Here is a 16,054-nt window from a genome sequence, read left to right as displayed (position 1 = left end):
ATAATCGTCTTTACTTTTCCATGAAAAACAATGGTAACACATATGAGGCCATGTGGATGGACAAACCTCCAAAATAAGTAGCGACTGGCAGAAACGGCGACGATCAAGCACACACTAAGACAATTAGTTTTCTTAAATCACCGGCACAGATCACGGTTCTTTCGGGAACATCTGAGCAGCTATATAGTACCGTGTTTGTTACCTCCCTCCTATCTTGTTTTTTTTTTTTTCTTCGCTGCTTCACACATTGTCATCATGAAATTAACAAAGCAACGTACCAAGAATGCCGAGCCTGTAGTTTATGGTGACCACGACGACGTCCTTGTCGACGAGCTTCTGTGGTCCGTACTGGCTTGCGGCTCCAGTCTCGAAGTTGCCGCCGTGCAGAAACACCATCACGGGGTAGGAAGGGGTCTGGCCGTTCTGCGATTAAGCAGGATTTTCGTTATAAAATAAGTCCGCAAACCGATATAGCCAAGGACTAAATATATGGCAAATGCAAGAGACCTGTGCAAAAGCTGGTCGCTGAACTCTTAAAGCAGTACAGCTAATTCATTTAGCTCTCATTAAAAAAAGTCCATCTCTCTCCTTCTTTTTCTTATATACGTAATCAGAAACTGTTGGAATTTGTCGAAACGCATTGCGTGACATATCCTTTGTGTCTGTAGAAGTAGCACAGATCGTGTAGTGATCGTGTAGTCATGTTGAAAGAGGTGGCATACATAGCCGATGCATGTTTATCTGTCGCTCACCCTGTATCCTGGCGTGTAGATGTTGAGGAAGAGGCAGTCTTCGTTGCCGACGATCCTCCCGCGGTAGTCAAACTGCGGACACGCCGATCGGAAGGCAGTCGCGTCCAGCACTGAGCTCCAGCCAGGGTGTATCACGGGAGGCTACAAAGTAGAGAGAGCGACATGCTCGAATCAAAGGCGGACATGTTACACTGGCCCTAACCCCAGCGTTCATCCATATAATGAGGTAATTGTAATGTGCCTCAAATCTAGGCCTTTGAGGAATAATAAATAAGTAATAACGAAATATATGAAACATGTAAGGTGTTTGACGTTAATCGAGGTCACGAGAGCCTTCGTATTAGCTAGCTCAACGGGAATCCGCCCCGTCATCAGATTGGCTTGGCGGGGCCATTCACAGCGTAAAAGTGGCGAGCAGGTTCACTGGCCCAAGGATGTCAGTGACGGTGCTCCGTGATTGCACTTGTGTCGATGGCAGAGACCGCGATGTGCGTGGTATTGCAAGAAGCATACGCGTTTGTTCGTGAATTGCTGCTTTTCTTGCCGCCACAGCTTCGCTGCAGTTTTTCTCAGCTATACGGCGATGGTGGAGGTTTGAAAGCAACAGCCAATATTAATCATTCCCACAGGCAAACTTTTGCCGAGGCGCATGCTCTGAACATCTGCACATCTTCAATGTGAAACCCATCCGCATCATAACGTTCAATGGTGCGTCGTCCCAACAGATCTATTACATTTGTGGAGAAATTAGAGAACCACAATTACTCTTTACAGTGGAATTTGTACGCCGGTGTGTGTGACGTCAGGAAATTGGACCGCACCCGATTTTTTTGTTATATTTAGCAACATTATGTTCCACACTCTTGTCATCTCTATTGGTATGCATTTCTTTTTGTACACAGACAAGAGCGTCATAGCTCGAATGTCGTTGGTCCTTGCATTGGTCCTTACCTATGAAGATACATTAGTGAACACTTCTATGCGCACTTTCCCGATACAAACTCACAGATTGATAGAAATTTCTCACACGCGCTATATTCTAATTGTACGAAGATATCTTACTTTTGGTTATCTCGTTCGTCATTAGCTTATGCATCTGGGACACCACTCAGATATTTTCTGTATGTTGCTGTTCTCCTGAGTGGCTGTGGCGCCTACCCACAGTGGGGGATTGTCCATGAATCGGGTGGTTAAATTGGGTGTATAAAAACAAGGGAGTTAACAATTTGAACCTTGGAGTTTAAAAGAAGAAGAAGAAGAAGAAACTTTATTAAAGAATAGTCCGGCAGTTCTTGCTGTGGTGGCCTCAGGTGATGGCTCAAAGTCCTTGGATTCGAGCGGCATCTTCGGCTTGCCGGACGGCCCAGAGCTGGTCTGCCAGCTCTGAACTTCTGATAGCCGCCTCCCAGCGGCGGCGACGCCTCGGAGAAAGTCCCCGGCGGCTCCCGCATCCGGGGCGGCGTCGGGAAGAAGTGAGCTCGAGCCTTCTCCAACTCTGGCAACGGCCGCGATTATGGACGCGTCGCGAACGGAGCTGGTTTGATTACCGTTGTTGCCGGCACACTCCTAGAGCATGTGTCGCAGCGTTGTTCTCTGTCCGCATGTTTTACACGCGTCTATTGGATATAAACGCGGATAGCAGTGGTGTAAGATAGCGGGGCTAGGGTAGGTGTGTGTCTGGAGCAAGCGTAATGTTACGGCCTCGTTCCTGTTCAATTTATCGTGCGGTGGCGGGAATGTGCGTCTTTCGAGTCTGTAGTGTTGGGTGGGGTCTCTGAACGTGGTTAGGTGATCGCCCCACGCCTAGTGTGTTTCTTGTTGCTGTGTTTCTGTTGTAGTGTCCCGATCCGGCAGATCCGATGCCCCGCTCTCGGGGGAGGAGGCGGCCACATAATCAGCGGCGGCTCGGCGTGTGAGACCTCGAGCCGTGGCGTGGGCCGCCTCGTTGCCCGCGAGCGGAACATCGGTGTGTGCCGGGGTCCAGAGGAGGAAGACCGCAGAATTTTGGGGTTGCGAGGGCGATGACGAGTCGCCGTCGTCAGAAATTTGGAGTATGCGGGCCGCTTCCCGCAAGACACGACCGCGCGCGAAGCCGCGGATGGCCGCCTGCGAGTCGCTGATCACGATCGCAGCGTTCGGCACCGCGACGAGTGCTAGGGCTATCGCGGCTTCTTCGGCCGCCTCCGTGTGTCCCGTGGTCACCGTGGCACTCGCGAGGCACTTACCCGTGCGGTCTACAACCGCGATCGCGTGTGCGCTTCTCCCTCCTCCATATCGCGCAGCGTCTACGTACACCGCCTCGTTGTTGTTACCAAACTTCTTCTGAAGGTCGCGTGCTCGTTTGTTGCGTCTCCCGGTTTAAAAAGTATTTTTTTTTTGTCATATCATGCATTTGTGAATCTGGGATGAGAATGAAGATTTTCGCTTTGGGGGTTGTAGTTTTTGTACAGGCATAGGCACATACAGGCATAGCAGCGGTAACGACCTAACGACAGCCGGTGGAGCGTAGATTGCCATCGCCATAACATTTTTCATTTTGTTAAGAATTCGCCTCGAGATCCGCATGTAGGCCTTCTCCTTGCAGTTTCACATCAATATATGTTTCACGTTACTAACATATATATATATATATATATATATATATATATATATATATATATATATATATATATATATATATATATATATATATATATATATATATATATATATATATGCGCAGATACAACGCAGACGTTAGAATCTATAGGAAGCGATGTATTCGTGAAGGGTTTACTTAAATGATGCTCTAAAACTAAATGCGAGGCGTACGATTGTCTATACTTTGACCCTACGCAACATGTAATATCCAACAATGTTCATGTTTACGCACCGCATAGGTCACAACTTCAATGTCAGGCGATGTTTATGTACTTCATCGTTCACAAGCTATTCCGAAGTGCAGACAGCAGTCCGCGCGGAAACACACCGCGAGACATCGACACAGCGAATCCACGAAGGCTATGTTTGGTGTTTGTCGAGGGAAGAATGGTGAACGGAGGTGTATACGCAGCGAGACATGCGACACACGTACGACATTGCACGTTTTCTTTACTGTTATGGAGTCTGATTAAAAATTCGTACACTTAAATAATATTGGTACCAGTCGTACTTTTATTCTGTTTACTCCCTTTTCTTCAACCATTTACCACCCACCCACTCCAACGCCTATCCATACTGACATTCCCCCCACATTGGGTAAGTGCCATTATATACTAGAAGAAAACAAGCAGGAAAGATGCAGGGCCAGTGTCGACAACCACGTGCACTGAGCACGCTCTATAGCCCCAAGGTTTTATCCACTCGGAAAGTGCACACCGTCGGTTTTGTTGCTTGAAGAACAGCTCAAGTTCGGGCGCCGCTGCGGCATGCGGCGAGAAGCTCCCGGAGGCGGCGCATGTAATCACCACATGTCGCCCCGTGGCTTTGCCCGCTGGCGACGTAAAACACGTGTCACTGCGTGGCTTCGTGGCACTGGCGACTTATAACAAATGACGCAGTCTCCACAATAAAACGAAAAGACAGTGATCTTAGTCCAACATTAGGCGCGCCCACTGCCGCCGCCTGCGTGCTTTCTACGGCGTTGCGCGGTTGGCCCATTAATTTCGCCCTTCTGGCAGCGTATTGCCATTTTGAAGAATGAATGCACGCGACGCTGAACGGTAATGCCTCTGACACTCCATACCGATACAGAGCCCTGCTCGGCGGGGACAGCCACCCACCCACTCATATATATATATATATATATATATATATATATATATATACATTTACGTTATATCGCCCCTGTACACGGTGTGTATATACTGAAGATTGATCTGGAGCGCTATAACGTAAAGCTATTCCAAACTTTTGTATTCCACTTTTGCAATCAGCCCTCCGCGATTGGTCGAATACTTTTTTGGACCACCCCCACTCCGCCTGTCTGTCACGCGACGTCACAAAAATCGCGATAGCTCTCCATCTGATATGACGTGTACACACTGATTATGCATGACTGGACCGAACAAAAGAAAAATAGTTATTTCTGATTCGACGCCTTTTCGCCATTAGCCCTCGGCTATTGGTCAACAGTTTTCGGGTTGCACCCACTTCACCTGCCCGACACGCGACGTCACAAAACCACGAAGACTCACCGCGTCAAATTAAGCGACGTGTACGCGTTAAAAATGTATTAATATACCGAACGAAACTGAATTTTCTTCTGAATAGCCGCAGGCTGCCCCGTTCCGAAAGGAATGAAAGATGGCTGCCGCCGATCGCTCAGGCGCTGGCTACTCGCACCTGCCAGAGAGTATGGGTTTATTTACCTATAATCAAACTTTTTGCGCGGCCGTGTAACGTTATCGAGCACTTTCAGCACGTTTACGACGTCGTTCAGCCAACTCTTCTTTGCTGAGGATCCGTTTTAGTGTCATTCTTAACCTTCCGTTGCATGCCGCCGCGATTTTCGTCCAGCCACCTCAAGCTATGTAGCGGAAAGCGGACCAATCACAGACGCCGGCACCACTCTCTTCATCCGGTTATCAATATTCAATGCACTGGCTCGGCCCCACCGAATCCCTCTCCACTTGAGCGTGCTCCTCGCCTCTTGTCAGCCAATGAGATAATACAGGAGAGAGAGAGAGAAACAGAGAGAGAGAGACAGAGAGCGAGAGAAATACAAGCCGCTCAGTGTAGGCAATGTTATTCGTTTTTCAAGCAAAGTTACCTCCTATGAACGAGGACAGCGTTTGATTTTTCTGTTCAGACAACCCTGCGTGCCACCGCTCGATGCCTAGCGTCGGCGGTTACGCAAATTTGACGTCAGGAGATTGGAATAAAAACATATTGGAATATTTTTTCGTTATAGGGCCCCTGATCTCTAACAGTCGCTGTCGTTTTGCATTGCCACCTCATTTCTCACTCTTCCTTTCCTTGTCTCTCCCAAACCATTTACCCCATTGTGGAGGAGTAGGCCAGTGACAAGCTTCTCAGGCCGACCTCTCCGCCTTTTCTATCCTTAAACTTTTCTCTTTCTTTGTCGAGGGACGAATGATGATGATGATGATGATGCCCACGACGACGACGACGACTATGATGATGGCTGTAGCATTCCTAAAGTGATTCACTGAAATATCATATCTATAGCGAGACGGGTGTGGTCCCCATTTAATCACTAGCTTAAGAGAGCCCGTCATTTTCCTTTCATACTCAGGAATTGTGGACATTGCTCCTTCGCAAATTTGCTAAACTTCACCGCAAACACGCCAGCGTAACTCAATGGCAGACGCAACTGGCGCCAGAGAACGCGACGGACAAAAAAAGGAGACGGGGACGATCACAAGGCGCTCTCATAATCAGCCTTTTCGTCAGGGCAAAACATATAAAGCAGCACGAAGTGCCGTAAATGCGTATGTTATTGAAAGATAGTACCCTCTCGACGTTATTTTAAACTTGTTGAAACTCTGCCGTGGTTTTCAAATGTAAGCGTTTGAAAATGCTGCATATTGGATTACACTGGTGTGTTGCGGTGAAGTTCAACAAATTGCCAAAGGATCAATGTTGAAAATTCCCGGACATGTGTCCTTCCCTGATCTCTCTTCGTTGTCCTCTCTGTCGCCGCTGGAGCAGACCACTTCACTTTCCCACCTAAATCTTCACACCTCGTGGTGTAATATTTGAAGAAATTGCTGATGGAAGTGCACTGTGTTTAACCCGGAGACTCCCAAGTACCAGATGACCGTCAGGATACCACGCTGCGAGGCAGTCGTGATTACATGAAATCATCCATAAAGCGTGTCATTGGAAGACCCAGTTCCTTTCCGCACTAGAACGCGGTCGCCAGGTTGTATGTCCGGTATGTAGCTGCTTGCCTATTCTGTTGACGTTTTTCTTCCTAGATATACGTAATGCGAAGACGTGGGTTCGCATTCAACCTGTGGGCCCCTCGGTTTCCTTTCTTTCTCGTTCACGCACACACACACACACACGCACACGCACACACACACGCACACACACACACACGCCGCGCGCGCGCACACGCATATATTATATATATATATATATATATATATATATATATATATATATATATATATATATATACGAGAGAGAAGAAGGGAAACCGAGGGGCTGGAATTTTTAATCATGCCCACTTAATGCTGACACACAATGAAGCCAAGTAAAGCATCGGGGAAATTAGGTGTGCTTGATACTGAAATGTAGAAAATAATAAAGAAAAGGGACATGAAAGCGGACGAGAAGATAGCGTGCCGCCGGTGGGAGCCGAACCCACACTCTCCGCATTGCGCGTGCGTTGCACTACCAACTGTGCTACGGCGACATTTCCCCAATGCTTTGCTTGGCTTCATTGTCATTTTGCTTTTTGTCTCATTGTCTTAGCACTTTTCTTGCTCCCAGAAAACTTCAGGTTACCAAAAAGGCCCAGTTCGCAATCCGCTGGAAGTATCGGCACAGTCCCATTGTTGCTTTGAGTGTTTCTTTCTAATGTCGCCGTGTTATGTGATATTGTTGTTCGCAAGGTTGCTTTGAAAGTCTCTTTGTAATGTCGTGGTGTTGATTTGGCTTCTATGTGATAACGTCGTTTTGTGTACATTGACTGTTCTTCAGCTCTACTTGCAAAACTACGTGCAAAGATACACAAATTTATACATGTAATTGTAACACCTGATCAAGAGCCAAGGAGTAGCCGGCGCCGTATTAGTACGCTAACACCTCCTTCTATCGTCTCAATAAAAATAAGAGGCACAATATATTGGCCATCTGGCATTCTCTCTCGCTCTTTTTACGTCCGTCTCCCTTACGCAATGCTGAGTAGCAGGTCAGAATACTGATTCAGGCCGACCTCTCAGCTTCCTTATCAGAATAAATGTCTCTCTCTCTCTCTCTCTGTTATCAGGGGTGAAAATCATGGCGCACCAGCGCTTTTGCAATAAAACGCTGTCGTTGAACACGCCGCGTTGTGCTCCGCAGCAGATACATAAAGGTTTTTCAGTTCGGCTAGTACGTTAAGAAATGAATTTTTTTTTTTAATTTACACCGGTTAGATAGCAACGTGAGCATCTCCATGTACAAGAATAAAGTAACCATCTTTTCATGTTTCTTAAGATAAAAACTACTTTTCTTTGCCGAGACAAAGAAGTTAGGGTGCAACATTGACTCGTGAGTTACCATGTTGATGCCGCATCTTTGATCATCACGTGATCTCACAGTATTCGAAAGGCAATCCACGGTTGCTTTTTCATCGTCTGCGACGACACCATGGCGTCGATGAAATTAGTGTCAATTCTATCGTAAGCTGACGGCGAGGATACAATTATATATACAATAGTCCATGCAGTTTGGCATGCACGTGACTTCATGTGAGTATTGTACGCGATCGCTTCCGACTTAATTTCGACCGGGGTTGAAGGCGAGCGGCGATATAATGTACGAGGGGTCTTCGAAAGACAGAGAATGCCAATCTACCGCGGTGGGTTGTATACGCAGTTGCTGACCACTGCGTCGCCGCTATGCTGCACAGATAGATCCACTCATGTCACACTGCAAATTGCGTGTTCTTGGCGTGTTTGCTACGAATCAGATAGGTAATCTGACCGACAGCTGAACTGAACGCCCATTCTCATCCCATCTGCGCTTGCCTGGCCCGCATCCAAGAATCTTTAGCAGCTGACGCACCACCGCTGTTTCCCAGCAAAGGAATAGAAAATAAATACCAAGAAAACGCTTGCTGTCCGAGTGAAATTGCATGCGGAGGTAATTCACGGCCGTCAACGTAAGGGGGCCGCCCGTCATTTGCTTCCAGACTTCTGCCATTCACCGCGTATTCAAAAAGGAGTGGCACTAACTTGTGCTCCAGCTACGCATTTAACGATTGCCTCAGTGAACGCTGAAGCGTGTATTTTTTTTTTTTTTTTGCAATGCAAGAAAAGAAAAAGAAAGATGAAAACTACTGCACGCAGAGCGTGTGAGCTAGGTTATTTTTTCCTCGAACCATTATGACATGGTGACATGAAATATACAGTGGTAAAGCCGATTTTATTGACTACGACAAAACAGTTCTTGTGACACGGAAGGCGAAACACGCATTCACCGCAGCAGCGGCACATTTTTTCGTCAATTTATGATGATGAGAGTGATAATAACGATGAAATACATGCGTCTGTCAGTCCCGTTCGCCCACCGAACACTTTTTGGTCATGCATCAAATCGGACACCGGGCGACGCCTTCGGTTTATAGTGTTTATGTAGTGTAGTGGCAGCGCTTGAAGTGGTGACTCTCTCTCGCAGTATACCACGAAGCGCGGTGTTGCTCAGGCACCCACCACGGCACACAGTGGCTTGTATCCCACCGCTGGCTCATGAGGGCCACCGTCTTTCGAAACGTCCCAGCAACCGCCTGCCTGTTGACTGATTGTTGTTGCATTTTCGTGTTATAAGCCAATCGTGCGCGGTGAAGCCTGCCATTACATCAGGGTTCGACCTGCAGTACGTGGCGTGCGGTTTTTTTTTAACGCGGTAGAAATATAGACGGACTTCACCCGCTTTGTAGGCATCTGTCTGATGAAAAATATGAACTGGTACAGAAGGCAACGCCGTCTAACACATCGCCTCAGCGCGCTATAGCAGTCACGAGGGAAGATCGTGAGAAACTTGCACGTGCGGCGCACGCACCATATGTTTCAAAGAGTGCCATTGGCACGAGAGACGCATGCGTGTGATCTTGGCTTGATGATTTGAACATTGGGCTGCTGTACGGCAAAAAAGAGGCCTCGATCCCACCATCGGCCACGCATTTCATGATAGCGTAGCCCTACTCTGTCCACCTTGTATAATATCTAACAGAAAACTCGTGGTATGTTCAGCGTACGCGAGCCGTCACAGTGCGCTCGCAAGTTCGTGAGAGACACGAGTTATAGAAACGTCACTTTGAGAAATGAGAGTGTGCAAAGTCGTCCGTGACGCACGCGCCCGCAGCAGGAAAAAAAAAAAAAGCCGTAAGAAAAAGCGCCGTACACGCCATTTACTTCAGATAGGTAAGGCACTATATCCTGAGCCCATGGGCCCCAGCGGACTGTCACTAGGTTTCCGTCAAAATGTGGGCTATCGTTGTTCAATACTTCTGTTAGGGAGAGAGAGAGAAAGAGAAGAAAAAGTAGCCAGGATAACGAAGGTCGCGCGCGGTTGGCTGCCCTATACACAGGAAAGGAAAGTGCATGCATACGGAGAAAAAGAAAGTGTCTATTGTATTCAAAAGAAACGGACATTCTGAACGCTCTGCAGCACGCCTCCGAGATAAGAGACAAAAAAGGATAAACAGAAAGTGACGGTGAAGTTTTGAATAGGAACGCGCCTAGCAGGTTCGCTAAAGCAAGTTGTACTTTTTAGGGCACTTTGTTACAAGCTGCTTTGGAGCAGTCGATCTCTGGAGTGGACCCTACAGGGAATGGTACTGTATGCTAAGTGTTCTTAAAGGAACATGAGTGCAAATATGCGCTGCGAAACGTCTAAGTCGGTAGAGTCCCAGAGCCGTGTCGGCAGGTGGAATTGCTCTGTCCAGAACTAAACCTCAGAAAGAGAGACAGAGAGAAAGGAGCAAACAGGAATGTAGGGAGAATTACTCGTCATCTCGTTTGCTACGCTGTACAGACGGAAAGGAAATGCAGTAATGAACTTGTAATGGCAGAAGGAAAGAGTGGAGTTTCACTGGCATGTCGTCTTGGTCTTTTACATAAGCCTGCCGTCCTTAAAAAATAATCGGAAAAAAATTTAACAGAGGGCGGCTGCAAGACCGTGCAGTGTAGGGACGGTCGAGGCAAAGAGCGGAAGGCTTTGTAACTTATCGAGGACGGAAGAGAGCGCGCGTCTCTATTCGAAAAGCTGGGGACAGTCACAAATGGAATGTTCGATGGCCTCTGGACAAGCACATAGTTCACCAACGGTCACCTCTTCGATGGAGCACACCGTATACGCTAAATGATAAGTAAGCTGCGGTCACTGACTAAGTGAAGGTGCAAAAACAGAGGCGTTTCGGAGCCTGTACCGGTTCCTTGGTCACATTGGTGTGGCATTTGCTTTACCAAGGAACCCGTACCTGGCTCCGAAACGTCTCCGTTTTTTCGCCTTGACTTGGCCAGTAACCACAACTTCATCATCATGCTACCTGAAAAGACAAATTTTCATCGAATCCTTGGCTGCACTAAATGATGGAGCATCCTATCGATAAAGACATCACAGCTATGCCCACAGGCTTGATCGCTAGAGCGATGAAAATCGCATCGCCGTTGCCCAAACAACGCGACCGTGAATATTCGACGCCCGTCGTGCGCTGCCTGGCCAGTGGTTACTGCGAGCGAAGTGTATACAGTGTGCAACCCATTCCGCATCGGCGCTCAGCTGGCGCCTGAAATGAATCGCTCTAGGCTCGCGTGTTCGGAAAACACGGCTTCTGCAAATGATCGACGACGTCCGCGCTGACAGAAAAGCAATTAGCATATCGCTTTCGTTTTTTTGCTCTTCTTTCCTTCTCGAGACATCTCAGGCAGAAATGGCTTCGGAGATGATCCTTTGCGCGTGGGCCGAAATACGCACAGCATAGCGAGGGCGACGGTGGCGAGAGCGGTCTCTCCCAGATTGCGCCACATGTGCGGGGAGATCGCCGGGGAGGACAAACAACGCGTCACGCCTAAGTGCGCATGTAGCAGCGCAATTTTTCAACTGTTTCCGTAACTGCAACTGTGTCGCTCGAAGTGCCAGCAGGAACAAAAGGAATTGGCTAGTTGCTTGCGTAATACGTACAATTGCGTTCACAGGCGGAACTACGCGGTACTGCCAGTCCCGAATTTGTATTCACGCATAACTGCCTATTTGCGCAATAGGGAAACTTCAAATGAGACATTAGGGGGATAAACATTAACTGAGCGGTTTTTTTTATTGTTATAACTCCCATTATGCTAACTGTAAGTAGTTCTTTATTTTTGTCAACGATTAATAGTGTTCAAACATAGCAGGCGTGAGTTATGATTGCAGTGCCGAAAGAAAGAAAGTTCCTTGTGCTTGATGGCCTCAGGAGAACGATCCGATCAGAGCACTCGAGTTCTCAACGGCACCACATTGAACCTCTATACAATGCAACAAGCAGCTAAACAAGAGTACCAATGATGTCATTGTCGACTAAACCAGCAGGGTGTATTATTTATTTATCGTTCTTTTACACTACCCAACCACATATGTTGTCAATTAAGCCGCACCGCAGGCCTTTCGCCAACATATGATTGCTTAGAGTACAGACAACGCCTCAAGTTAAAGCCAAAGCGCAAAAGCCGTTGCTCAAGCCTTGTCTTCTCACCCACGCATCGAAATCGCTATACGTGCAAAACTAAAAAAAAAAAAAAAAAAAACCCAAGAGCTACCGCGTAACATTTCGCCACTGCTTTCTCCATGTAATTCGCTTTTCGATTAAAGCCATATAGGTGATATGGGCAATTTTGGCTGAAGCTTTCTTCATTTCACTACAGCGCCAAATCACACGGCCTAACGAGCACTGGAAGCAAAATGGGAGGGACGCGATAGACATTCGCCTTGGCATTTCTGATTGCTCATCACAAGGCAAGAGTGTGAGGTATCTGAAAATGCCCAAGTGTGTATGCCCCCTCACGACTGGTCATGCTTGCGTTCCAGTTTATAAGCGCGAACATGACTGTGGGTCAGGTCGGCAAAGCTCAGTGCGTAAGATTCAAACGAGCTATGAAAGTCGGTGTTCGTCATTTTTAATTTCTAATTTTCCTCGCATCCCTAGCGGCAGAAGTCGGCGACGCTGGGGTGACAAATTGTAGGCTAGTATATGGCTCCCTCTGGCCGTTGCAAGGTGTCTATATAACTGAACGTTATTCTAACATTATCTGGACGAAAAAAAAAAAAAAAAAAAAACGCTGCTTATATACAGGCGCGCTCGTCGTTGTACCTGGCATGAAGGGTTGTAATGAGAGACCGCGTACTATACAACACGGCCGTCTGTGCCCTATAGGCACGATCACGGTTGGCGCGATCGATTACCGCTGCCGTACCGAACCCGGGTGAAGCAGTGATGCACGCGGGCGCAGTGCTCGCAGCGCCACTGCGTGTAGCGAAGTTTCGCCGATGGCGCTGATTGCAGGCGCGCCCATGCGGTATCAGCGGCGTCCCCTTTTGTCGCCCGCTGCCGGTCGGCCCCGCGCATCCGCCCCGTTGTGTGCGCCGGGCATCCTCGACTTGGCTCGTCTTCCGGAAGCCTTTGTGGGCCCCAAAACGCGAGCTTTTGCCTCAAATGCGGCCGGGCCGTCCGTGGCCGGCGGCTTTCCCCTCCCCCCGAACTCTTCCCCTCCATGCTGTTCATGCATCGCAACGGCGGCTGTTCGTGCGTGCGTGCGCGTGGCTGCTGGGCGGCAGAGTCCGCCGCTGATATACAGGAGAAATAACATATATATATATAAAAGGTGAACAGCGCGAAGACCTTGCGCAGGGAGCCGAAGGACAGCCGGCGTCCCTCACTTGCACGAGCATGCACCCTTGTGTGTGAAAACACGCATAGATCGCGCACATGCGCGCACGGACGGATTCCAATGGCGACATCATTTATACGCCTCGGGTTCGGCATAAGTGGCCGTGGCGCACAGCGCGCATTGTTTCGAGGGGGAAATGTGCCTCCGGGTTCTGTCTGCAGTTGTCCCGTCGCTCTCGACAAAGCTGCAATGAGTTGGCATTAAGGCAAAGAGCAGTTTCTGCAACATATTTTACGAGTGAAAAAAAAGGGGGGGGGGGGGGGCGGGTTAGGGGGATGCGGAGAGCAATGGAGAGGGTCCTTGCGATGAAAACAATATATATTTATTTACTTGCATTGTGGACAGTCACTGTACCTATACTGCACTACGTTCTTAGGTAAGCCCCCCTTACCGTGCTCATTTATATAGTTCCGCTACAGCGCATTCAAAATCGCACTAGCCGCATCCTTACTTTAAGCTCATTGCACTGAGGTACACGTACAATCAGATTGTATCCATCCCTGAAATATATAAATCAAGCATGGTCGCAGCATACAAATCTGTTTATATTCATAAGCCGTCAGCTTTTTTAGAGAAACACTCGTTAATAACAATTCAACTCGGCTTACATAAGAAAATATTTTCCTTTATTTTCTAAATGAAAATTACTTTTCAAAAGTATAGCTGTTCCTCTCTTTTTTTTTCTGCCTTGACGTTCTGCAGTTCCGTTGCCACTCACATAAAATTATCACCTACCATATGCATGTTCAGGAAATAATTACTTTCGTTTTTAATGTATTAATTGCTGCTTTAATTTAGTGATACTTGACGTTCGTTTTGCGTTTCTGCCCATATCGACTCCTTAGCTGTGTAAAACACCAAATATAATGTCTCTGCTCGCTTTGCGTGAGCAGACAGTATCTGCCCCGCCGCAACTTGGCTGTTTCATCCTTTTCCATTCAACCGTACTCCTCCCGAGATTTTCTCAGAGGAGGTGCCCTTACAGCGCAGTGCCTTGGGACCACGTTTTGAATGCGAGTGTTCATTGCTATTTGTGAAAGCACGCAAATAACTTTCTTGAACTGCAAAATCAGATAACGTAAAAATATATTCGGCATTACTGCCAATTTTTACATGACGTACAAATACCATAATCATAGGCCACCGTGCGCTGTCGGTAGTTATTGCATCGTATATATATATATATATACGTACCGATGCTTACCAAGTGGTTTGGCAGAAAACCACGCGCGCGCGCTGCCAAGAGCTTATTGAGTAAATGTGGGATCTCATTTTAAAAGCGAGATCGGGGAAGGCTTTGCTTTACGTTCGCATTTTTTCCTTGTGCAATCACGGACTGAGATACATTCTTCAACGCTCGCTTTGCCTCACCATGTACAAGTAGTCCAGTGCAAAAAAAAAAAGAAAAAAGGCGAGAACCTCGAAACACTAAGACAATTCAGCTACGCGGATGCAGAGCCGTTACGGTTATTTGTTTACTGACTTATTGAAATATGGGAAATATGTCTGCTAAGAAGCGTGCTAGGATCTACTTAGCCGTCAGAGGCAAAACTAAGCAAAGATATAGCTCAGTAAGAGTGATATTTTTCCATGCCAGGTTTTTTGCGTTTATGAACTTGACGTCAAACTCGTTGGCGTCTTCCGTTTCGATGCGTTATCATCGCGTATACCTGAAACTTTTGCTCTGAGACTAATATGACAAGGTCATAAATAAACTGTGCGTCAATCAGCATAGTGAAGTTGAATGACTTCTATGCTCTTTGTCGCCAGCAATAATCAGCCGCCGTAAGTTAACCAGTATATACCTAATTCCCCTCAGCTCAGAGTCCACTCCTTCCTCCCGGTCCACAGCGGGTGTAATTTACGACATTAATTTTGACAATTCTAACGTGAACTTGCCTGTCCTCACCGAACCAGCTAATGAGGGTGCTGTCATCACGCATGCGTCGCGAAAGTCGGCCACTTCTGACATACTGTTGGGCCGTTCGTGCCAAAACCGCTTCAGCGTAGTTAGTGCCTGAAAGTGGTAGATGTCAAGGCCGTCTGTTCCAACTCGGCACTGCGTCTCAAATGCGCCGAGCCTCACGTGGCAGACCCTTGCGGCGCTGCTGCTGTAAAATGCTCCACCTGTAACGGTTGCCATGATGCCGCCTATAAATCTGCACGTGAATCAAGAAGGAGCCCGCCTCGGGCAAACGGTTAGGGTCAATTTTCCCACAGAGAATTTGCCTAAACTAACCGGTGCCGGCGTTGTTGACATCCAGCGTCCTCCTGAAATACGGCTGCTGGAACGGTGTGTGCCCCCTCTGTGGTGACTATATATTTAGTAAAAGAAAGATGAAAAAAAGCTAACCCTGCAAGGAAGACAGCTGGTAGGATTCTTTCTACAAATGATTGACCTGCGTTTCCGAGCTAATAGCTTGTCTAAATTACCTGACCACATAATCTCCCCTCCGGAGTCTGCTCTTACCGCTAGTGAAACGCCCAAACCAGATCGTTAATTTATTTCAATGCTACGCTCCCTCATGGATATCATCCGGGTGATTATATCATGCCTGGAAACCTCACCTGATCGAAGTGCACTGAAAGTAAGGTTCAGTCGTAGAATTCATATAAAGACAGCAAGCGACCATCCATCCTTTCGGGAAAAGGTCAAACCAGCCTCAAGCTTGCAGTGGAATGCAAGGGGATTAAAATCACTCCTTTATGTACGCCATTAGT

At 47.5% G+C, this 16,054-nt stretch overlaps 1 protein-coding gene and 1 non-coding gene across 2 annotated transcripts in view; both read right to left on the bottom strand.

Moving 5' to 3' along the window:
* The window catches only part of LOC126548246 (cocaine esterase-like), a 54,115-nt gene that overhangs the window by 20,961 nt on the left and 17,100 nt on the right, over window positions 1-16,054 (bottom strand). The window contains exons 2-3 of the mRNA XM_050196398.2: window positions 753-893; window positions 279-423 (exon numbers count right to left, since the gene is read on the bottom strand). Of these exons, the coding sequence (XP_050052355.1) occupies window positions 279-423; window positions 753-893 (286 nt within the window). The remainder of the gene's footprint in view (window positions 1-278; window positions 424-752; window positions 894-16,054) is intronic.
* On the bottom strand, window positions 7,044-7,116 carry TRNAA-CGC (transfer RNA alanine (anticodon CGC)). The gene has a single exon. It is a non-coding gene; the product is annotated as a tRNA-Ala (tRNA).

The sequence above is a fragment of the Dermacentor andersoni genome, chromosome 1 (genome assembly GCF_023375885.2).
Source record: "Dermacentor andersoni chromosome 1, qqDerAnde1_hic_scaffold, whole genome shotgun sequence".
In the NCBI taxonomy this organism is placed as follows: domain Eukaryota; kingdom Metazoa; phylum Arthropoda; class Arachnida; order Ixodida; family Ixodidae; genus Dermacentor; species Dermacentor andersoni.
The sequence above is the reverse complement of the archived record's forward strand: the minus strand, read 5'-3'. Positions and strand labels throughout refer to the sequence as shown.